The 25498-nt window shown below is 40.2% G+C and overlaps 1 protein-coding gene and 1 pseudogene across 1 annotated transcript in view; both read right to left on the reverse strand.

Annotated features, from left to right (window-relative positions):
* GDA (guanine deaminase) overlaps positions 1–25498 on the reverse strand; it is a 67931-nt gene that overhangs the window by 36770 nt on the left and 5663 nt on the right. Inside the window, exon 2 of the mRNA XM_019736678.3 lies at positions 2289–2377. Coding sequence (XP_019592237.2) covers positions 2289–2377 — 89 coding nt within the window. The remainder of the gene's footprint in view (positions 1–2288; positions 2378–25498) is intronic.
* Positions 18237–22044, reverse strand: LOC109449904 (THO complex subunit 5 homolog pseudogene; annotated as a pseudogene).

Raw genomic sequence — 25498 nt, forward strand, 5'->3', positions numbered from 1 at the left:
AGAAAAGGTAAAAGCAAGCGCTCCTTCTGCTTTCTTTCCCCCTTGTCTTTTCACTTAGTCAGTCATAATTCCATCAGAAAATCTCCACTGCCCCCAGATGAAAACCATCAACTTCATTCCAAACTTGCAGTGATGGTCAGGCTGTATGGGAACCAGAGGAAAAGAGCAATATGTGCCCCTATATACACTTATCAAAACACCCACCCATCTTCTCACCAAGTGGAAAACATTAATACAAGCCATACAATCAATGCATATGACCGTCTATAGAGGCCTGAGTTACCCAATCTGCTCACACACCAATGTCAACCCTCATTAACCTGACCTGCAGGGTTTGCAATGATCCCATGGGCCTGGGAGACCTGAGCTGTTTGAAAACAACTGCTTTGCTGCGCAAAAAAGCAAGGGTGTGAAACCAACGACATCCTGTGTTTATTTAAAATGTTGGCATGTTGTTCATTGTGGATTTTTACATTAATTTTGATTTTTAAAAATATTGCATTAAACTATTATTTATCTTGATTACTGAGGTTTTTGCCCTCTTACCACCCCTTAAATTCTGTGCCCAAGGTGAATGCCTCAGGCATCTCACCCTAATCCTAGCCCTGCCAACATCGCTATGGTCCACGGCTACAGACTGACCCACGCCTATCAAAGCACTGCTCAGAGTTGTTATTTTAATTATTTTTTTTTAAATCCACATTGTGCTGAGATAGGCCTGAACGCATAAATCCACTGAATCTGTTAAATGGACAGTCGGAGACATTATCTCCTGTGGTATTTTAATCCTGACTTAAAGAACTTCACCTGCCTATACGTATCTTAGGTGTTTGATATACGAATCACTTTGCATTTTAAATATGATTTTTCTTCAAAGACTTCGGTCTTCCACCAAAGTGCAAGTTTTTTTCTTACCTTACCACTTTTCTGTGTGTAGTGCTTACAGGACCCTTGGCATCTGCATTTGTTTGATGAATTTAACTCCCAAAGCAGCCTCATAAAGAGGGACAAAAGGATGTGAAGACCCACAGATGTGTTTGTCCCTCTCCCCATCCTCCATCCACTTCACCATCCTCCCCCTCCCTCCCAACCTCCCACGCCTTCTTTTAATCCCTTATCCCCAAGGCACACAAGCAGGTGACTATACATCTCAGTTGTTCCTCAACATATATCCTCATGAAAATCTAGCGAGAGGAAGCAGAGAGTAACAGCACAAATCACTCGATTCATCTCCGTGCCCACTGTAGGCATACTTCCAAGCCCACAGAGAAGAAGTAGGGAGAAGTAAGAGAGTAGGAGATGTGAGAATAAATGCAAGTGCAAAAAAACTTTATGGCCAGTCACCCCGTCTCTCTGGACTGTGGCCAGCCCCTCTGCCTCAAGGTCAGGGGTAATCCCATTTACAGATCTATTGCAGGGCACTAGGTGGCCACACCACCAAAGACGATCCTTTTGCTGACAGCCAGGAGACAAGTCAAAGAAGGGAAGTGGCTTGCTTTACAGTAATAGCCACAAAGCTGTAGCCTGAGAATTCACACCAGGGGCTCTAATCCCTAGTTCAGTGTTCTTCTCACTACATTTCTTTAAAGTCACTTCCCAGGTTATAAAGATGTTTTTAGAATGAAACTTATTTCGATTGACCTTAGAAGTTTCATTGACTTTGGAAACATTCATTGACTTTTGCAACAAGATAAAATCTGAACTTAAAAAACGTATTCCCATTTCCACAAAAATCAAGTAGGCTAAGAGAGTGGGCCCAGGAAACACATTTTGAGCAAATACTAAAAATGACTGAATGAACATAAAATCGCAGCGCAAATGCACGTCTGGAGGTAGGTCTTCCCTAAACATGCTGTCAGTTATTGCTCCCCAAATCTCCCTCCTCTCCTCCCAACAGTTTATCTCTATCACGCTGCCTCTCTACTTCCTTTATAGAAGGTATCGTAATCTATCACTGTCATGCTTATGTGTCTATGCACTTGTTTCTGCTCTGTGTTCCCCAGGGGCTATGAACACTGTAAGATTTTGGTAGACCATTTTCACCTCCAGATCCCAGTTCTTGCACATAGTAAACTCAACAAATATTTGCAAAAGAAAGAAATGAATGATGGCAGCCTCTAGTGCTCAGAGTTTCTGTCCTTCAGCTCCTTGTTCTCTATTTACAGCTTCCTTCCCACCTCACAACTTAAAAATTTTTAAAAGGCTCTTTGTCTCTCAAGGCAGGTTTCTGATCATTTGGGATTAGTTAATGGCGTCCAGCAAAAGGGAACAACTTGGCTATGACTTACTGTTGGCTCAGTTCTCTTATTTCACATGGTTTGAAGCCAAATTCTTTGGCCAGCCTTTCTTCTTGAGATGCTTCTTCTAAAAACATTATCTTTAAAAGAAAAGGGGGGAAAAAGAATCACAAGTTAATGAGTCAGTCATTTGTTGTTACTGAATATATAAATCTTTTTTTAAAGAGACTATACTGTAGCTGAGTTCATTTTAAAAGGTACTTTATAACAAATGGATCAAGTTTAAAGGAAAAAAGGCAGAGATTTGCTTTTAGTTACCGAAAAAAGTAAGCTGCATGATATTCCACTTTTTCTGCCATTCTATAAATATAAGCAAGACTTCAAAAATTCTAATTTGAAGATACAGGGTAGTATTAAAAATAGTGAATTGATATGTTTTTCTTCCCCACTCCTGAAAATATGGGAAACTCAAGTCCAGACTATGGTAGCAGTGTATCATGGCACAATTTATTAACACTGAATATAAATGTCCATAATTGGTTGACAATTGAGTCTTAGCATGAACTACCGTGTTTCCCCAAAAATGAGGCCTAGCCGGACAATCAGCTGTAATGCGTCTTTTGGAGCAAAAATTAATATAAGACCCAGTATTATATTATATTATATTATATTATATTATATTATATTATATTATATTATATTATATTATATATTATATTATAAAGATCCAGTGTTACGTTATGTTATGTTATGTTATGTTATGTTATATTATATTACATTACATTACATTACATTATATTGTATTATATTATATAAGACCCAGTCTTATTTTACTCCAAAGACGCATTAGAGCTGATTGTCCAGCTAGGTCTTATTTTCGGGGAAACACGGTGTGTCGATGGTCTGATGCTAGAAATCTGCTATATTCTTCTAGTACTGTGTATGAGACATAAACAGAGTGATCTCACGCATTAGACTTGTGAGGTCTGAAGCCCCTCGGTCACAGCTGGGAAACCTCAGATAGGTCTCTTAATCTCTCTTGACCTGGTTCCCCCATCTGCAAACAGGGGGGAACACCAGTACACACTTCACAAGGCTATTATTTTGAGGTCTAAATATGATCATTTGAGTAAAGAAGTTAGACATCCTTAGAACATGTTAAATGTTAGGTCTTGTAGTCAACATACATCTGTTCAATTCAATCCTAACTGCAACTAACTGTCCCTTTCTCTGGGCTGCACATGGTAAATGGTATAGCCTATCATTAAGCTCAGATGTGCTCCAATTAACATCTGTACATGGCACCCTAAGACATTAGCTGTATAGACCATCTTTAGCACTATGGTCTATACATTCAATAAAACTTACAGGAGACCAAACTGATTTCCACTGACAGATTATTAACAATCTTTTTGGTGATAAACATATAATTTTTATCAAATAGAAGGAATTCAAAGAATTTAGAGCTATTGCTATAACAAAACTCATCCCACCCTCATCTGCTAGACTTATGTCAAAATGATTCTCAGCACTTACATCTACAAAAAAAAAGAAAATAAGACAAAGATTGATGGTGCTCCTATTTCATTCTACCGATAAATAACACTGAATAACACTCACCCATAGGTATATTATCTAGTTGGAGGAAAAACAGCCTTTTAATTCTACATTTAACAAATCACCTTTCAAAATGTGTAATATATGTTTTTAAATTTCCTTATGGTCCCAGGAAATTTAAAGTTTAAATTTATGGGCACAAATTTTATTGCAATGGTTGATGGATAAAAGACTTTCACGTGTAAAACTATACTGCATTAGCACAACTCTATAAGGAAAGCGGAATAGAATTAGTAATTCAAGAAGAAATGGGGACTATATCGCATTCAGATCATTAAAGAGGAACTAGTTTAAAATTTTTTAAAAATAGATTAAGGTAGATATCATCACTATATTTTTATTTCATCAGATACACTTATTTTTTTAAGTTTTTTTTTTTTTTTTAAAGAGTGAAGTTTAAAAAAAAATTATTTTTCAGTTAGAGTGGACATTCAATATTATTTCATATTAGTTTCAGGTGTACAGCATAGAATTTAGACATTTATATAATTTAAGAAGTGATCCCCCAATTAGTCTAGTATTCACTTGGCACTATACATAGTTATTACAATATGATTGACTTGTAAAGTGAGCTTGGGAGTCTTTCCTCCTCTTGAATTTTTTGGAATAGTTTGAGACGAACAGGTATAAATTCTTCTTTGAATGTTTTGGTAAAATTTACCTGTAAAGCCATCTAGTCCAGGATTTTTGTTTGTGGAGAGTTTTTTGATTACTGACTCCATTTTATTAATAGTAATTGGTCAGTTAAAATGTTCTTTTTCTTCTTGATTCAGCATTGGAAGATTGTATGTTTCTAGGAACTTATCTACTTCTTCCAGATTGTCCAATTTGTTGGCATAAAATTGCTAATAGTATTTTCTTATAATCTTTTGTATTCCTGTGGTATCAGCTGTCACTTCTTTCATTTCTTATTTTCTTTATTTGGGTCCTCTCTCTTTTTTGTTGATGAGTCTTGTTAAAGGTTTATCAATTTTGTTTATCTTTTCAAAGAACCAGCTCTTGGCTTCACTGATCTTCCGTACTTTTTTTTTTTTTAGACTCTATTCCTTTATTTCTGCTCTGATCATTATTATTTCCTTTCTTCTACTCACTTTGGGTTCCGTTTTGTTGTTCTTTTTATAGTTCCTTTAAGTGTAAGTTTAGATTGTTTATTTGATATTTTTCTTGTTTCTTGAAGTAGGCCTATATTGCTATGAATTTCCCTTGTAGGAATGCTTTCACCATGTCCCACAGATTTTATGTACCGTGTTTCCCTGAAAATAAGACCTAGCCAGACAATCAGCTCTAATGTGTCTTTTGGAGGAAAAAATTAATATAGGACTTAGTCTTATATTACATTATGTTAGATAAGACCTGTTATATTATAGTAAAATAAGACCGGGTCTTATGTTAATTTTTGCTCCAAAAGATGCATTAGAGCTGATTGTCTGATAAGGTCTTATTTTCGGGGAAACACAGTAGTTGTGTTTTCATTTTCATTTGTCTCAACAAGATATCTTTTGCTTTCTTCCTTGAGCTCATTGGTAACCCATTCATTGTTTAGTAGCCTGTTACTTAGCCTTCGCGTCCTTATTCAATCATTCACCATCTCACCATCAAGAGGGCCCATTACGACCCACGGTCTTCCTCTTCACAGACCACAGTCTAGGTGGGCTGTCCAGGCACATATAGAAGTCATTAAAAACCACATTTTACAAAATCATACAATCATAGATGGTGCCAGCTGGCAGGAACCTTTTCATCTGACCCCCTTGTTTTCCAAATGAGGAAACTGAATCCTTTCTGTTAAGCAAATGACTCCCAAGTGCTCTCTTACTTGAAACTGGGGCTATTTAGGATGAACAGGAACCAGAATGTCAGGAATACTAAAGCCAAAAGCAGATGAGTAATGACTGTCTGCTAATGAAAAAAAATCTCTGCTAGATAGAGGCTTCAAACACCAGATGGCAAATTTGGGCAAGAGACTTGTTGCTATGGAACAGAGTAAACAGCTCTTTGGGCCATTGTGAAATAGCTTGGCCATCCAACAAAATAAGGTAACATATCACAACCCATAAACAAAATCCACTCTTAGGCATTGCAATGGGAGATAAAAATCAGATAAATATGTGAGGTCTCAAGCTTTCTGAAGCTTTTGGTCAGAGATGAAAATTGCCATATTATCTGTTGGAGTTCAATTCACCTCCAACAGATTAATGGAAAAGAAAGATGAAGTGAGACTGCCTTTAAACAACAAAAAAAGTCAGCCTATAAAGGTAGAATTGAGCAAATTCATGTTACAAAGGCATCAAAGTATAGTGTGAGGGACTTAGATCTTCAAGTCCAATATTCTCATTTTATAGATGAGGAAACAGACCAGGTAATGTGACTTGTCCAAGGTCACAGGGCAAGCCAGGAGAATCTACTAGACTTGAACCCATCTTCCCAGAGATTCTTCCAGACTTCTATGACTGCTTCTCTAATGGTATAAAACAAGGGTCAGCAAACTTTGACAAAAGGCCAGATAGTACATATTTTAGGTTCTGCAGACCATATTGTCTTTGTTGTATTCCTCAGCTCTGTCATTGTAAAACAAAAGCAGTCATAGACAAAATATACACAAATGGGCGCAGCTATGTTCCAGTAAAACTTTGTTTATAGAAAACAATTTACATTTTATATAATTGCCATTTGTTAAGACATATTCTTCTTTTTATTCAACCATTTATAAATGTAAATACCATACTTAGTTAACTGGCCATATAAAATCAGGCAGTGGGCTGGACTTGACTTGTGGGCCACAGTTTGCCAAAATCTAATGCAGGTTCCTAAAAAGATGCATGCAAATTAAAGTTGAATAATTTGAAAACCATACCAATAGCTCATACTAGCATTTCTAGGAGGAATTATCTTATGATTGTTTTTCAATTTGTAATAACTTTTAACAATTTTTCCTTTAACTTCAGTGTCTGATAAAGTACTCTTGGATAAAATACTCAAGTTTTTAAATAAATAAATAAAACACTTTAATTCTCAATGTTTCTAATGTTTTAAATTATGGTATACTAAATAAACACTAGTTTCACTATTTTTTTTTCATTTCACCACGCATTTTAGATCTGAAAGTTTCGAATGTTTTAACAGAAGTTTTTAAATGTTTCAGAATAATAAAAAATTTCCCCATTGACTCTTAAGATTATAAGCATACCTCATTTTATTGCACTTCACTTTGTTGGGCTTCACAGATGTTGTATTTTTACACATTGAAGGCAAGCCCCTTCACCAACAAAAAGATTTCAATTCCCTTTATTGGGATGCTCACTTTATTGAGGTGGTCTGAAACCAAACCTGCAATATCTCGGAGGTATGCCTATACTTTGCATGATTTCAGTTGTCAGGGTCCTTTTTTTCAGTCCCACACTGTTGTGCAAAGTGATTACTGCTTTGTCATATCCCTTTTGATCTAGCTTGGGGTACAGAACAAGTTGTTGATTTTCAGTTGTGGAGGGATGAACTGAACTGAAATGTTTTACAGGAAAGAATGCAGAAAAACCCTGAAATCAAAACTTGAGAGGAAATTTTGAATGGAACTGACAGGAGTTTGTCTAAAGAAGAAAGAAGTCAAGATTACCATTGTTGCAAATAATGAAAAAGCCACCACATAAAAGTGCCATTCTAGAGCAGCAGAACTAGCTTCAATAACGGAATATTCAGCAATAGAGTTTTCAATTTCATGAATAAAAGAAGCTTTGAACAATTGACATAAATGGAACTCAGTGACTCACAACGTAGTGAACTCCTCATAGTTGGAAGTGCCAAGCAGAGGCTGGCTGACCATCTGTCAGGGATGTTGTAACAGAAATTAATTCCTACACAGGGTGAGAGGGGAGGCTATATCCACAGCTCAGATTCCAAACATCCATGTGGTGGCTTTAAAATATGTCCACAAATTCTTCAACACGTCTGTATTCAAAAGGTGGAATCTAGCTCCCTCCCCCAACCTTGAGGTGGGCCAACTTAGTGATGTGCTTGGAACAAAGTGTTCACAATGCTATGCGACTTCTAAGGCTAGCTCATAGAAGGGTAACTTCCACTTGGCTCTTTCACTCTTGGTTGTTATTCTGGGAGAAGCCTCCAGTCGTGCCATGAGGATGCTCAAGCAGCCCTAGGAGAAGTTCTCATGGGGAGAAACCAAGGATTGCTACCAACAACCATAAGCACTAGCTTACAGTCATGTGAATGAATGTTCTAAGTGGATCCTTTAGATCCAGGCAAACCTTCAGATGACTGCAGTCCTAGCAAATATCTTGATAAGATGGTCTCATCTCATGAGATATAGTAAGCCTGAGCCACTCAGCTAAATTGTTCCTGAATCCCTGATGCAAAGAAACTGTAAGGGCAACAAATTAATTTTAGCCCCTGAATTTTGGAGTGATTTGTTATGCAGCAATAGCTAACCAATACAATCCATTTTGATCTGAACATTGAGGATACATTGCAATCTTAAGAAGCCTGCTCACACAGCTTTGTTTTCTTTTTGCCCGTTTCCTTTTAATAGACTCAAACCACAATTTCAAAAAACTAGTTCCTATCATTGAAGAATAAACGATTATCTAATGGTATTCTGCTATAAAAAAGCAGAAAGTAGAGATGGAATCTAAAATTAATTCCTCCCACTCTGGCTGATTATCACCCCGCATTCAAATCTGCTGCAAAAGAGTAATGCAGATCTCACAAAGAGGTCTTAAAGATTTCTTTAGCAGGAAAAAATTCCGTCAAAAAGTTCATCACTCAGTTGCAAACGGTCAGCGAAACAAGAGCTGAGCCCTCCCACCCTTTATAAATGAAGGAACCATTTTCTTCAGTATGACACAATTTGCTCACCCAAACTTAAAGGTCCAGCCCACACTTCTATGCACTCCAGATCCATATATTTGACATTTGCCTGCTATCTCATTTGTATTTCTCAGAAGACACTTCAAAGTCCAAAACGGGAGCCCATGATATTATTCCCAAAGATAGTCCCTATCCAGGGTCCCTACTTTAGAGAATGAGACCACATTAATTCAGGGGGAAATCCAGAAAACTTTGTCCCATCACTTTCTTACCCACTGCTTAAAACCTCAATGGCTTCCCACTGCATTTAGGGTCAAGAAAAGTTTGTAACATGGTCTACAGGCTCCTAATCCCTTCTTGGCCTAATCCCATGCCTTGTTCCTCCGTCTCCCATGCTCTGTTGCATCACACTGGTCCCATTTTAGACCCCGTAAGCACCTTACTCTCCCCACTATTGGGCCTTTACACACGACTTTCTCTCAGCATGGAACACCTTTCCTTTCCTTTTACCCAATCAGCCTCAACTCATCTTCCCTATTTCAGTTTAGCTGTCCTTGCTTAGGAAGCCTTTCCCGACTAGCTCAAATTCCCCACCCCCAGCCTCATTCAAACCCCTACCCCCAATTAATGGTTGTCAAAGCACCAGACACTTCTTCTGTATGGAAATACAACATTGTGTTAAATGCACAAAATCTGGAACCAGGCTGCCTGGCTTAAATTGTTTCCAGTTGGGTGAATTTGGGCAAGTTACTTAAACTCTCTGTGCCTGTTTTATGTAAATTGGGGATAATAGTTATGATCACATTGTGAGGATTAAGTGACATAATATGTGTAAAAAGCTCAGAACAGTTCCAGACACATCACAGGAATTACACAAATCTGAGCTACTGTTTTATTACAGTTGCAATTTCACATGTATTCATAATTATTATTTTATTAATATCTGTCTCTACTATTAGATGGCAAATTCTACAGGGTGGAGATGTCTAATTTTACTTACTATCATACTTCCACTGCCTGGCACATGACAGACGCCTAACGAATATTGGATGAATGACAAAATGAATGTAATGTAGGTCCTGACTCTAGAGAACCTTCAAGTGTCACACTAAGGAATTTAGAATTTATTCTCTAAACGCGTTTAAACAAGAGTCAGATATGAAAAATTAATGGAGCGATGATTGTAAGGTATGTAGGGAGGAGAGTTTAGAGACAGAACCCTTAGTGAACGATCTGAATAATTCACCTGGGTGGAGGCAGTGGCGAGTGCAGAAAGGAGCAGAGAGAAGTGGCATGCAGGCAGAATGCTAAGGAAGGACCCATACAACGTGGTGTATACTGCATCTGCAGGGAACAGTTAGGTTATATATAAGTAGATACGCATCTCCATCAGAGAATGGGACAACAAAACAGAACTATGGATGCCAAAGGAGATGTTGGTGTGGAGGAGGGATGATGGAGAAGGGGGGAGGACTTGCAGATACAGCTGCCCAAGCAGGTGTGGACATAGGAGTAACGCTCTGGGGTGGTCAGGTCTGGAGATGGAGACCAGAGCCATCTGTGCAGAGGTGAATGTCCACCCCATGGGAGAGGCTGACATATATGGGGAAGAGAAGATGGGGTGAGAAGGGCCAACAAGGGAAGCCTGGGATTTGCGGCTGATTTAAAGTTTCTAGAAGGGGGAGAAGAGCCAGGAAAGGAATTGCAGCAAAGTAAAGTCAGAGAGACAGGACTGGGAAGTAATGGCATGGACACGGACTCTCACCCACTATTTAAGGATTCAGTGAGTCAGTCACTTCCTCTGGTGACGGGCCCTCTCAGGATAAATAAGATGCTCCTTTGCGATGTGTGCATGTATTTGCCAACAGCCACGTGGGAGGCTGAATAACGACCACCAAAAACATCCAGTGCCTAGCCCTTGGAACCTGTGAATGTTACCTCCTATGGCAAAAGAGATTTTGCACATGTGGCTACATTAAGACTCTTGATATGGGGAGATTATTCTAGATTACCAGGCTGAGCCCTAATGCAATCACAAGTGTCCTTAGTAGGAACAGGTAGAGGGAGATTTGACAAAGAAGCAGAAGGCAACATGACCACTGAAGCAAGATACTGCGCTGCTGGCTTTGCAGATGGAGCGAACTATGGGTGCAAGGAATGTAGCTCTAGAAACTGGAAAAAAGGCAAAGAAACAGATATTCCCTTAGCACTTCCACAGGGAGCAGGGCCCTGCTGATGCCTTATTTTGGCCCAATGAAACTGATTCGGACTTCTGACCTTCAGAAATTTAAAAGAACCGGTGTATGTTGTTTTAACCCCTCGAGTTTGTGGTAATTTGTGACAGCAGCCATACAAAATTCATACAAGCACTTAATTCACTGTATTATAATTTTGAGTTAGGGCATATGTCTCCTCACTAAAGTATAAGTTCAAAAGACAGTAATGCTCTTGGACCTTGGGATTTCTGGCACCAAACAGAGTGCTAGACCCACAAAAGCACTCAAATAAATGTTTGCAGAAAGGTTGGAAAGAAGGAAGTATCAGAACAAGAAGAAAAGAGAGAGAGGGAGTTTCAAACTGGAGTGATTGACAAAAACTGCTCCATGAACAAATGAAAATGATAATATGAATGCAGAGAACCTGGGCAGGGCTGAGCTTCGTGCCCTCATTTAACCCTCAGGAGCCAGCAACCTTAAAATAGACAGGGGCAGGCCACATCCAGGCAAGGGAGGAGGGATGTATAAGGTGATTATAAGGTGAACCCTAACTCCAGCCCTAACTCTAACCCTCACCCCAACCGGGGGGCTAAGGGTGTCGATCTATCTAAAAAGCCAAAGGTAGCATCATTTGAGGGCTGAGAGTACAGGCTCAGGAATCATAAAGACCTGACTTTGCTTCTGAGCTCTGCTTCTTACTGTCTGAAAATCCTTGGACAAGTTACTTAATTTTCTAAGGATCAGTTTCTCACCTGTAAAATAAAACTAATCCCTCTTCAGAAGATTAAATGAGGTAATGAGAGTCCATGCCAGGCATGGACTAAAGATTCAAGAAATATTATATATATAGCAAAACATTAAACAGTGCATTTAGTGTACTACCATTTGTGGGGGAAAAACTAATATATATATACCGTGTTTCCCCGAAAATAAGACATAGCCGGACCATCAGCTCTAATGTGTCTTTTGAAGCAAAAATTAACATAAGACCCAGTCTTATATTGTATTACATAAGATCCGTTCTTATATTAAAATAAGATGAGGTCTTATATTAATTTTTCTCCAAAAGACACATTAGAGCTGATTGTCCGGCTAGGTCTTAGTTTCAGGGAAACACGGTGTATACACACACACACACACACACATTAGCTTGTATATTTTGTATGCTATCTCTAGGAAAATACTGGTAACTATGGTTCCCTATTGGGAGGGGCAACGTCATGTCTAGGGGACACCAAAAGGAAAGGGACTTACTAGCCACTATATATCATTTTGTGCACTTGGAATTTCCCATCGTGTGCATGGATTCTTTTTTTGTTTTTGTTTTTTTTTTGAAATCCCAGTTCCAACATTTATGAGCTGTGTAACATTGGCAACTCATTACTTAATCTCACCGGACCTCTGTTTCCTCACTTACAAAAGGAGAATTAAAATACTACCTTCCTCCTAAAGCTGTGGTGCACATTAAATGAGATAACATAAGTAAAACGCTCAAAAAGAATGCCTGGCATTGTGTCAGCATTAAAGAACGTCAGCAATTTCTGCTTCCATAAATACAGTGAGCAAGACACGCTAAAGGCCCCTCCAATTACAAAACAACTATTTGCTGCATTAAGACTTTTTTGGTAGCCTTGCAGAACATAAGGGAAGGTTGTTTTGGTTTTTGTTTTTAAAAGGGAAGACTGAAAAGAAGCTCTAGGCTGAAGTAGGAGCCGTGAGCACTAAGCTCAGCTGACACCCACGGTGACCCTGTGGTCCCTAGCACCCAACGGAAGAAAATAAAAATCCTTTCTGGAGGACTACATCCCCACACTCACTTCACAAATGAGTGAGGAAGAAACACACACAAAGGATCCTGACTAGCCCACGATCTCACAGTCCTTTGAGTATAGAATCCCTTCTCTAGTTTAAGTATCCTGACTTCTGGCCTAATATAGTTTTTCACAATATTTAATTTATAAAAATCTCCTGTACGTCCAGCTCCACAGAAATCCAATTAAGGTCTAAGAAAGATCTGTAATGGATGAAGACAGCAAAAAGCTTTTTATTTTCTTTTGGTCTTTATGTATATTCCTTGCTTCTTGCTGAATCTTTTATGCAGCACCAGGGGAATCATTTTTGCCAACCAGGAACTACCTTTAAAATTAATATAAGCAAATGTCCCCCAAAGCTACTGTAATTGGTTCATTCCAAGAGCTCAGGGACAATCACGTGTTTTCATGAGCACAGCATTCACAAGTCAAATCTGGGGATCTAAACCCGACTTTCCTGTTGTATTTTTATGGCAACCAGAGAATAATGTATGAGGTTATAGTCCCTAATTTTAAAGGGAAAAAATATTTATGCTTCCTTCTGTTTGTCTGATTTACAGTTCATCTCTCTTCGTCCCACTGGGTCCCTTGGACACACAGCTGCAAAAAGATACTTTGATAGCTGCACATCTTCACTTTTATACCATTTTATAAAAATGCTGAAACATTGCTGAGGTGCCGATGCTGACAGGCGCTGAGCTTGCGGGCTGGCTATGTGATGCTGAGCAGCAGGACGTGTGCTGCTTTCAGGATGCAGACTTACACCACAGAACGGCAAAAGAGCTTCCAGGTTCATCTGTGAAAGTTACACCAGTGCTGGCTTGCCAAAGGCCTGTAACAGGATGCATGGCAATCAAATCATTGCATACAGAGGCTGGGGAGAGAAAGGCCAAGATTTGGCAGAAGTTGCTTAATATATGCTTCTTGGAACACATACAGCCAAAAAAGCAGGGACTCCTAAATTTAGAAAGACAAAAGAAGCATAACAACAAATTCACGAATCTTGATTGAATTGCGTTTGTTTGCCTTTTTTTTTTTTAAGCTAAAAAGACATGTTAGGGACAATTGGGAAAATCTGAACATGGATCATTAGAGGATATTGGGAAATTCCTGTTAACTTTCTAACGTGTGACAATGGCCTTGTGGTTATGTAGGAAATTGTCTTTAGCCTAACTGAACCAAGCTGAAGAAACTCATGATGACTGCACCTATTTTCAACTGTCTCAATAAAAACAGAGAGAATTAGTAAATGTGAAAAAAATGTGCTCTTGGCCTACTTTTTGTCATGTTCAATAATGCATTTTAACTAATAATTCAAGGGAATACATATTGTTTAAATGTACATCGTATGCCACCAAAGTGCTAAGGATTTGGATAAATGTATAAGAAATAATCCTTGCCTTTCAAGAGTTTATTCTCTGGCTGAGGAAATAAAATTTATGTGCATACAGGAAACTGAGGACAATGCACAGTGGCATGTTTCTCGAGGCCAAATCAGCATTACAGACTGAACTGGGATAACCCAGAGAAGGTAGAACATTTCTAGTGAGGACTAGAAAAGTCAGGTTATTTTTTGGAGGAGCTGATGAATAAAGAATATATCGGGGAGAATGAGGAGTAAGGGCACTCAGAGTGTGAACAAAAAGATGGGGAAGCCCAAAGACATGAAAAAATGTAAACTGATGTGTATTTACAGTGTAATACTTATCACATCTTTTCCTTTTACTGTCTTCTCACTCTATCTTCCCAGTGATTTGGCATTTTTGAAGCATCCAATCCTGTCTAGATTACATGGCAGTTTTTGGTTTTGTTTTTTTTTTAATTCTAATTCCCATGGCATATCTAGGGTAAGTCTTCTTGTTTTTCTCCTTCCTACTTGATTGTCTAGACAAAGAAAGAAAAAAAGAATGATTGTACAGCCCTCCATTCATACACATAAGGGTTATAGTTTTCCTTCTTAATGTGAGTCATTTATATGCTGCTTTTCTCAGCTGGATTAAAGCTGTACAGTCACCCACCCAGCAAGGCGGGGCGGGGGTGAGGTTTTCTCAATTCCCTTGGAGAAGACAGAAATCCAAAAATGACTCCCTAAAGTCAAATTGCATTTTTGAATACAGAAAACACGTGGTTCTATTGTCTTACTGGTTTTAGTTGTTTTAATGCCAAAACAATCTTAGATTTACAGAAAGGTTATGTCTTCCCTTTATGATCTTCATAAAACGAGAAGAGCTTTATTCTGACTAAATACCAAGATTTACAGTGACACTGAAATGCTAAATTGTATTTCTGAGATAAAACAGTAAAATTATTACTAAGAAGGCTGCAACTAATTCTAATTCTAGAACCTGTATGTTGCCAATGCTTTGACTTCTTCTCAAATATTTGCAAATGGGCAATCTCAGCATGCTTACATAAATTTTAGAAGTGTAAATGTTTGTATAGAAGTCCTCAAAACACTTAAGAATTGGGGGAATAAAATATATGTAACATATTTGTATTTTATTTCTATTGAAGGCACTTAATTATTTTTCTCATATGATAAATAAATATATTACACATTCTCTCAAAAGAGTTGCCTATGATCACTATCTGCTTGTCCTTATCTTTCACCCATTTCAAAATCCAAACCAAGCTGACTGCCACCCTTTCTCTCCACCAAAATAAGTCTTCCAATAATCTCAGATTTGCTGAACCCACTGGGCATTTTTCCAGTATTATTTCTCTTACTTCTCCTTCTCAGTAACATGTGACATCTGTTCTATTCCCTCCGTCTTAATGTACCCCCATCCTTCGTGTTCTATGACACCACCTGCCTGTGGTTTTCCTCTGGCCTTCGGGTTGCCCTTCTTAGCCTGCTTATCCTCTTTTATTCCAAACTCAACCACTGGAGTTAATCTAGTTCTTGTTCTCTTCTTAACCCTTACTCCACATTTTATATCTTGCACTCAGATTTCTCCTCTGAGCGCCAGACCTACACGCCAACACCTACTTGACATCTCCAGATAGATAACACAAGGCTACTTCAACTCAGCATGACCAAAACAGACCTCTGGGTCTGTCCTCCCTGGGCGGAGCCTCTTCCTCTGTTCTCTAACTCAGTGATGGCCACCACATCCATCCAATTGTATCAGCCCAAAACCCAGGAGAAGCCTGTCCCTCTCCCTCCATAGCCAACCAGTCTCCAAATTTCATTGATTTTTGCCTTCCTATTGTCTCACAGATATACCCACTTCTCTCCAACTCCACCACCACCTACCTATCTCTTCCATGGTCCAGCACAACTGCCTGCTAACTCATCTCCTCCAGCAACTACACTTGCCCTTCACCAGTCTATTCTCTACTCTTCAATTATTGCTTATGTGTTTTTTAAATGCAGATCTGATCTATCCAACACCCTTCATTGGCTTCCCATTGCTCTGGGGATAAACGGAAAGGCCCACCAAGATGCTGAGTTGGCTATTGCTTATCTCTATGGCTTCATCTGTTTCCGACCCCACCTCTTCTCCATCCTTCTCTACACCCCACATGAGTTCCTTGTTCCTCCTTTTTGCTATGTCTTTGCACAATCATCTCCTCTTTTTCTGCTTAACCTTCAGACTCAGCTCAAATAGCACTTAGCTCATCAAGATAAGCCAAGTCTTCTGGTTTCATACTTCCATAGCACTCTGCATTTTTCCTTTTTAGAAATTACATACTTACCAATGCTTATCTGATCATTGACTCCGAGGGTAAATAAGGCAAGGCCTGCATCTCTTTTGTCCACCCTTTATCTCTTACCCCTGGGAGTCTGTGCTCATTGGTATTACAGGTTCTTATGAGCTTCAAGCACAGGACCCCCACAGGGCTACTACGGCCATACCACCTAGCCCCCACTGGGCTAGTGACCTGGAGTGGCTTCTCTCCAAAAAAAGGGTTAGGGCACGCATGAGACCACCCTACAAACAGCAGGAAGAAAACAACTTCTAGGGTAAATAGTACACAAGAAAAAATCTGCCCGGCCTGTGGAAGGCATTATGTTGCTCGTTCTTCTTATGTTGCACGTTCACACATATTGGCTACAACCAGCTGAGAATGCTGATTAACTATTTCATATCTACTCTAGCAGAACTACTTGTGCCCCCTAAGGAATAGTGTACAAAGCATTAGAAGTCCATTCTATTCATTCTTCCATTCAGAAGCATTTACTGCATGCCAATTTTGTGCTAAAACACTAAGCACTGCAAGGGATAGGAGATGGACAGTAAGAGCTATTGTTTACGGAGGGTCTACCATGTTCCAGGACTGCAAATTGTAAGAAGCAACTTACAAAAAACATTTCAAGTAAATTACCATTTTATGAAGAAGTGAACACTTAACCAACCATAATATAAAACCAAAGGGAGAAAGCAGACCTTTACAATCTACATTAATCCACATCTTTCACATAGTCCAAGATAAAGGCGTTTGAGAATTTTATGAGGTCTCAGAGCTCCAATTAAAATCTACTTTTCTAAGGTTCTTGATTATTCACTGGGACATGAAACTAATAACAGCTCCCAGTAGCCAAATATATTGTATTACGCTCCAGACTTAACAAAACAAACAAACAAAAACCCAGAATTCTTATTCTAATTATTGGTTATTTGGAAGATATTTTTAGCTGTCTGTACATTTTGCTGACTCCTAAAGTTAACTTTTCCAGCCTGGTTATCTTGTGCATCATTTATCCAACAAGTAGTCACCTCAGTGTCTACCATGGACTAGGAGTTATGGATATGAAAGTGATAAAGTCAAAGCACCGGCCTTCAAAGTTACGTTATGGGAGAAACTCATGAGATACAAAAGAGCCATAAAGAGGTGCCAAGCAGAAAGTGGGGCACAAAGGAGCTCTGTCAACAGAAGGATGGGAGCAATGCCAGTAGTCATTGAGAAAATGATACTTAGTTCATCTTGAAAGATATTAATCCCATAGATGAAAGGTAAAGGAGAGGCAGAGACAAAGATGCAAAGCCATAAGCAACACAGAAGGCTGGACAAAGAGTCAGCAAGTTCAGGCCTAGATTTATCCTGGAGTTAAGCAATAATGAGTCATAAAAAAATTTTAAAGAATCAGCTTTAAAAACTTGTCCATGGATGTTCACAGCAGCACCACTGATAACAGGCAAAGGTAGAAACAGTTTAAATGTCCATCCACGAATGAATAGATAAGCAAAATGCAGTCTATCTGTACAATGGATCATGATTCATCCATAACGAGGAATGGAGTTCTGACACATGCCACATTAGGCTGAAGGAAAAAAGATAGGTACAAAAAATGACCTATCCGTTTCTGTTTATATGAAACATTCAGAATAGGCCAGTTTATAGCGACAGGAAGCAAACAAGTGGTTGCTGAAGGGTGGGGTTAGCAGAAAAACAGGAAATGATTACTTCATGTTTAAAGGATTTACCTTTGGATTTACAAACATGTTCTGGAACACTAAATTGTACATTTGCATTTTATTATTTATTTTTTTGTCAGGTGACACTTTAATAGGCTAGAAATAAAAAATGGAAAAAAAACCGTCTTTGGAGACTATCAAGAGCTGCGTGTGAACCAGAGGAGAAAGCAGAGGAGCAGTACTATGGCCTAAGGGGAAACACCAGGCTGAGTGGGTGATCAGCGGTGGCTGAGGAATCCTTGAGGATGGAATCCTTGAGGATGGTTATATTTAAACAGCTTCCTCCTGCTGGGACCCCTGGGGGAATTCCTCGGTCTCCTCCATGCTGCCATGTGGCTCTTGGTCTCCAGTTGGACGTCTAGCAGCATTCACAGGCTCTGCAGCTGGTGGTCCAGAGCTGTTCACTGGGCCGGGGGCCACACAGCTCCTTGTAGCACACCAGGACCTTGCTCTCCATGGTCCAAACACTGTCAGCTTCACCATTGGTTTTCTCCCCTTTCTAGTTCAGACAGAGCTGGGACAGAGGAGTAGCTGGGATTCAGCACCATGGCAGCCTGGAGTTTGGCTAAGACCCCTTTTCACGAGTGTCATGTAGTAGAGATGGGTTACCCCGGCCAGTTCTTCCTCCCCAATGTCTTTGGTGAAATGAAGCTCCCCACAATCCTCATGGGCAATCGTCACCCACTTCACCAGGCAAGAGACAACCTTTGCAGGGAAGAGGGACTGGCAATCACTGGCAGCTGGTACAATGCCATGTTCCAGGGATACAAACTGTTTGTGGAGGGCCAGAGGGGGCTGCACCCCAGACTTCAGCAATTTTGTGGGGGTCTCCATATGCTGGCACTCAGTGAATGGGCAGCAATCACCGTGTGCTGGGGCTGTTCTCTGGGGAAGTAGAGGCCACTCAGCTTCTATACCGACAAATAAGGGTGACCTAGGTCAAGGACGTAGTCTCTCAAAGTCAAGATGCCAACTTTATCAAACGGGTACTGACTGGCTGGATTCAGTTTTCTTTCCATGATCCCCAGGATATAAACAGCTCAGGACTGAGCTGAGGCAGCAAGTCACCTGCACGATGTGCGTGATCAGCTCCGTGGCACTTGTCACTATGAGTTTTACCGTCATGATGTTGAGGTTCACGAGACAGTAGAAAGTCAAGTGAAGCACAGTCATCTTTGCACGTCAGGTGCGGCACGATGGACAGTGGGTGCCTCTTCAGCATCTCCTTGCACTTGTCACCCACCAAACTCCCAGCGTGAGTCGCCAGCGTCTGGTTGTCTGCTCCTCCTCGGCATCCAAGTTGCTCTCATCATTTTGGGCATCCTTGGGAGGCTTCACCAGAGCCTCGGCTATGTCCACAGTGCCTTCGATCGCCACAGACGGCGTCTTATCGCAGGCCTGTCCAGATGCAGTGGCCTGGACATAGAGGGCAGCTGCAGATGTCTGCTGTCTCACACTGCTCGCGACCCTGGTCGAACGGCATCAGCAGGTTCTCCTGCACCAGGAGGGAAGCCTGCATGATGCTGCTGAGGTGAGGCTGGAGGCTGATGAGGTCCTCCTTCTGCACCTCAGTCTCCTTAAGGATCTTTTCCTTATTGGTCAGGCATTCACAGAACTTCTCCGCCAGCCTTTTCCGCTGCTTCAGCTCCCAAGGGTTTGCTGGTGAGGGTCTCTCATGGTGACCTCAGCCTTGCTGATATCTGGAGGAGCCTCCTTATAAAACTTCTCTACACTCACGGGATCAATTTCTTTGTGCTTTGACTTAAACTCCATACACGTAGTGATCTCCGGCAGGTGCACCTCTCACACAAAGGTTCTGGAGCTGCAGGTGACAGCTCTCTTTCTGCTTGTCTTCGTGGGTCAGATCTCTTCCTTTCTTCAACGTCATGTGGGCTAATTGCGTAAGCTTCCTTAGAGTCATGAAATGCACACAGCTCTGAATCCTCAGGTCTTCAGTCCCAATTGCCACATCCTTGCCTCCCCTGCTCTTCATGAAGAAACCGATCTGGTCAGTTTAGAGGAGTTTCATAAGGATGGACCAGGATGAAATAGTCCAATGTAGGTGCAAGATTAGATGATCTGAGGTTTTTGACATTTTGAAGTCACTGACTCTTTTGCGATTTGATGAAAGCTACGAACCCCCTCAAAGAAAAACCCACATGTAGGTATTGCAACAATCGCAGGAGAAAGTGGGGATGGATGACTAATTAAAGAAAAAAACAGGATTAAGAGAAATCTGAAGTCCCTATTGAATTTATCTCTATCAGTCTGTAAAAACCATCTCTCACTAACTCTTTTGTAAAGTACACATGTATCCTCTCTTAATCAGTTTTGTAAATTCAGATACACACATATTGATTAAATTAGTTTAAGAGCCATCACTGTTGCATTATTTGAGGTTGTAGGAAGGCTGTCGATTGGGAGTACTTCCAGACTTTGAGTTTTATGGGTGCTGAGAACCGAGATGTAAAAATAGCTTTATTGACGAGAGTACATTGAATGGGACTGAAGGACAAGATCAAGAAAGAGATGGCACAGTTTCAAGGGGGAAGGAACCAGGAGGCGACTAATAGGACACAGCAGAAAATCTCCGACTTGGCTGCAGCATGAAGATGGCTTTGTTGTTTAGGATCAAAGGCACAGCAAGGAAGGAGACAGGGCTGAGAGAGTTAAGTGCTCAGGTGGCTGAAAGGGTAATGGGACTTTAAATCCAACCTGGAGAGATAAGAAATGCTGGAGAGGAAATAATCTGGATTCAAATCCCACCTCCATTCCTTCCTAGCTGGACAGCGCTGGGCAAGCCACTAATAATTTCTCTGAGCTTTGTGTTCCTTATAATCATACCCACTAATGGGGTACAACCCTTTACCCTGCGACACTGAGCATTTGGCTTTAACTGGTAAATCCGTAATTCACTGTGGATGGAATGATGTAGTGCTTGTGACCTCATCGCTGGCTACAAAACCTATTCCTTTAGTATATTAAAGACAGAGTATATGGTTGGTAGTCATTATTTGCAGAATGAATCATTAAAGGCATTGTACAGGTAGCAGAATACAAAAAAGGAAGTAATCTCCAATTCCTGTTTTGACATAAAACAAAAACCTCTTAAAAGTAACATCATTTTCAAACCATAGTAGATTTAATCAACATAACTAACCCCTTCTAAATATCTGTATTTTGTGTAATAAAACCCCCTTTGAGACAAGATTAAATTACATGCAACATTTTGCTTTCTAAAGAACATACAAATTGGTTTTAAAAATTTTCTCAGCAAAGATTAAGACAAATTGTGCAACAGTTTCTATAATTTTTCAGAACATTATTTCATTTAATATTTATTGAGGACATAATATTAATTGCAACATCCTGGGCTTTCTAAGAAGTAGTAACTATTTTCTACTTTTCTTCTTCTTACGTCATGTGAATAGAAACTTATAATCAATTTGAACGAAAATATATACAAATCTGCTACATGGTAAGCAAATGTATGTAAGTAGTCTATAAGAAGAACATACAATAAAGAGATTTATAGGAGGGAGAGGTCACTTTGGGGTAGGGAGGTAGTAAAGGGATTTTGGAGCTCTTCCTTCAGGTGAGCCTCAAAGAATGAGCTTGAGCACAAGCGAAACGGAAGACAAGACATGCAGGTTTAAAACTGGCAAATCTTCTAAGAAGAGGAGAGTCCTTCTCATCAGTGTAAAAGGATTGAAAAGTACTGAATAGTTTTCTGTTAGGGTCCTCAATATCCACAAAGCTTGGTTATCAGTACAGGCACGTGCTTCTGCATTTTACTGGCAACACAAAACTGTGGCACCGCAGGCTTTTGCCAAGGAGGACTCAGGCTCCTGTCCTTTGGTGTTCATCAAAACTCCATCCAAAGGCCCATTCTTCGGAGGCATGCCTGGAGGACATGTGGTCCTGTCACCCCTCTGACATCCTAAAGTCTATATCCAGGTCACTTCAGATGAGCCAAGACCTGAGAACTTAGACTACGTCCCATGGCCCCTCCCCACGGCCTCAGCCCTACAGTGTAGATACATGGACTCCTTTTTTGTCAAGTCTCCAGCTCAAGTAAAGGTGCTCAAGAGAGGCAACGTTACACAACTCTGCGTTGTGTAGTAAAGTTATTAAGTGTATTTTTCAGACAATGTCCACCTAGGAGAAATTGCGCTCTGAACTCAGCATCAAGAACAGACATGCTTCTCCCGAGCAACTGCTTTTAGTACAGATATTGCCAACCAGGTAACACATATCCCTTTACCAGCTGGCACCTAGGAAAGTCAGAGGCCAGTGAGAGTACGGGTTGTTTCATGATGCATTTTAAATCTAATTTTTAGCTTCATTTTATGTCAACAACTGACTCTTTCCTCTCCCTTTAAATATATAGAAACATTATTACTTGTCCGTGCCCTCTGGAGCTACTTTCTATCTTTTCTACAGAAAGGTGGGTTGTAAATATATGACCACTTAGATTTCTCCTCTTGCAGGTGAGGGAAGCCCACCTGGTCTTTATCCCTAAATCATAAGATCGTGAGTGGACATGCCATAGGCCTCTAAGACACACTGTCCATCGGTGCATCGTCAGGCAGCCAGCCTGTGGCACATACGGACTCGTACACCAGCACCAAGGCCACCCCACAGCCACAGCACCAAATCAGTCAGGACTGCCAACAAATTCCAGGAATTAATAGACCGCATTACACAAACAGAAGGCCAGCAACGTCCAGCAATGTTGCTTCAAAGCCTCAGTAAATAAGTCTAATCATGCTTTTAAAAAAATCTTCCTGGAGTTGGAAAGGTCTTTATTTTTCACATCACAAATGAATGTCTTTGTATCATACATTACATTCAACATACTTTCCTGACCACTCGCTTTGACAATGTGGAGACAATGTGTAAGACAATGTGGAGGGGCAATAAGGATGAGAGAATTTCGGCCTTCGTGACAGGAGACCTTGGAAATTAGAGAGGCACGCGTATGAATCTTGGCTTTGCCAGTTACTCGCTGGGACTACGGCCAAGTCAGATAACTCTCTGAGCCTCCATTTCCTCATTTATAAAGCAGGGATGATGAAGGAGATGTCTCATCTCAGCGTTGTCGGTATACAAAAAGTCTGGTTGACACATAGTGTGACAACAACTGTCACCTTCTCTCTAGTTGTCCTCCCATTTGTCAAAGAATTTTAAATCAATTCAGTGAATGAGAACATCTATAAAGCCACCTATAATCAAAGGCAAATATGAAATCATTACTTCAGCAAAAGAAAAATAATAGCAATGGCCAATACTTATTGAGCAATTACTATGTGCCAAGTGCTTTACACACACTATCTCATCTGCCTCCAACTCCTTCAGGGTGCTATTGATGCCCAAATTTTATAAATGAGACTGCCAAGGCTCAGATACGTTAGGAAAGTTGTCCAAGTATGTGGACAGTTTGAATATAGGATGCGCAACATTTTATGAGAGAACAAAGGGTAATTATTCTCACTGGGGGATGATGGGCAGGGAAGCCTTTGGGGAAAAGGGGACATCAGACCTAGGCCTTGAAGGAAGAGCAAGATTTCCTTTTGAGCAAGGCAGAGTAGAAAAGGGGATATAAAAGGAGGACTATCCCAGGCTGAGAGATTGGCACCAACAAAGCGGAGGCATAAAAAGTCATGATGTTCTGGGAAACAGTGAAAAATTGGCATGGATAGACAGCCTTCAGCTCATGGGTACCTCGTGGTGATAAACCAGTCATGGTCATCTTACTTCCATTTGCCAGAGAGAAGGATGGAGCAGGAGGATGTATTAGAAAAGGAGACTGGGGCCAATGTCAAGACTAGAATGTGTTCCCGGGGCATTTGGACCTTAGAGGCAACAGAGAGCCATAGGTGGTTGCAAAAGAGGAGACACATAATAGCACCCCTACTCCAAAAAAGTAACTTTCAGTAACGTGGAGGAGATATTAGGATGGGGGAGAGCAAACAGTTAGGAGGCTCCTGAAATGTTTTAGGCAAAAGATAATGAACAAGAACAAATAGTAATAGGTGTTGGAGGGGCCGTGGAGAAAAAGGAACCCTCATACACTGTTGGTGGGCATGCAGACTGGTGCAGCCGCTATGGAAGGCAGCGTGTAGGTTCCTCAAAAAATTACGCATAGAATTACCACATGACCCAGCAATCCCTCTCCTGGGTATATAGCCCAAAAATATGAAAATATTTATCTGTAAAGATATATGTACTCTGATATTCATTGAAGCTTTATTTATGGTGGCCACGACATGGAAATAACCAGTGTCCTTCGATAGATGATTGGATAAAGAAGATGTTGTATGCTCATATATACACAATGAAATACTGCTCTCACATAAGAAAAGATGAAATAGTACCACTTGCAACAACATGGATGGATCTTGAGATTATTATGCTAAGTGAAATAAGTCAGACAGAAAAAGTCGCGAACCATATGACTTCACTGATATGTGGTATACAAAATGAAAGCAACAAAGGAACAAGACAACCAAATAAAGAAACAAAAACTCATAGACACAGACAATAGTTTAGAGGTTACCAGAGGGTAAATGGGGAGGGAGGGTGGTAGATGAGAGTCAACAGGGTCAAATATATGGTGATAGAAGGAGAACTGACTCTGGATGGTGAAAACATAACGTGATATACAGATGATGTATTACAGAATTGTACACTTGAAACCTATGTAATTTTGCTACCCATTGTCACCCCAATACATTCTAATTAAAAAAAAAAAAAAGAAGAAGATAATGAACAGCTGCACAGAGCCAAAGGCAATGGAAAGGGGTGGGCACAAAGGCATGCCAGAGGAAAACTGGCTGGGTCTGACTACTGATACGGTGTCTGAAAAGACACTGACATTTTTTGCCAATAAGGAATAGACAGAAATGGAAAAAGGAGAAGGCAGCTGGCAGTCCTTTGAAAAACAATAAAATTCTTTGCAAAAGCAATGTAATAGTTAGAGATACCCTGGGCTGCAAATAACAGAGGTGTAGACAATACAGATACTATTACATTATCTCTCAAAAGAAGTCTGAAGGGAGTAGGCAGTTCCAGTGATAGTTACTGTAAGTTTTCAATGATGTTATTCAGTATGTATTCAGTGACTCTCAAAGAGGGACTAGGTTGGTGTCCCTGAAATCCTCTTAACTTTTTTTCCTCATAGTCTCAAACAGTGATAGCAGCAGCTCCACTCCTCACATGAGAACATCCAAAAGAGAAAGGACTTCTCTTCCCATATCTCTGTCTACAGATTAGGGAGGAAAACATTTCCAAGAAGCCTCCAAGCTGACATCCTGCATGCCAGAAAGTCAGCACTGGCCACTGTTAGATAAAATGAAGGGAAAAGTTGTATCTGGTAAATG

The sequence above is a fragment of the Rhinolophus sinicus genome, chromosome 16 (assembly GCF_057876585.1).
Source record: "Rhinolophus sinicus isolate RSI-liver-muscle chromosome 16, RSI-T2T, whole genome shotgun sequence".
Lineage (NCBI taxonomy): Eukaryota > Metazoa > Chordata > Mammalia > Chiroptera > Rhinolophidae > Rhinolophus > Rhinolophus sinicus.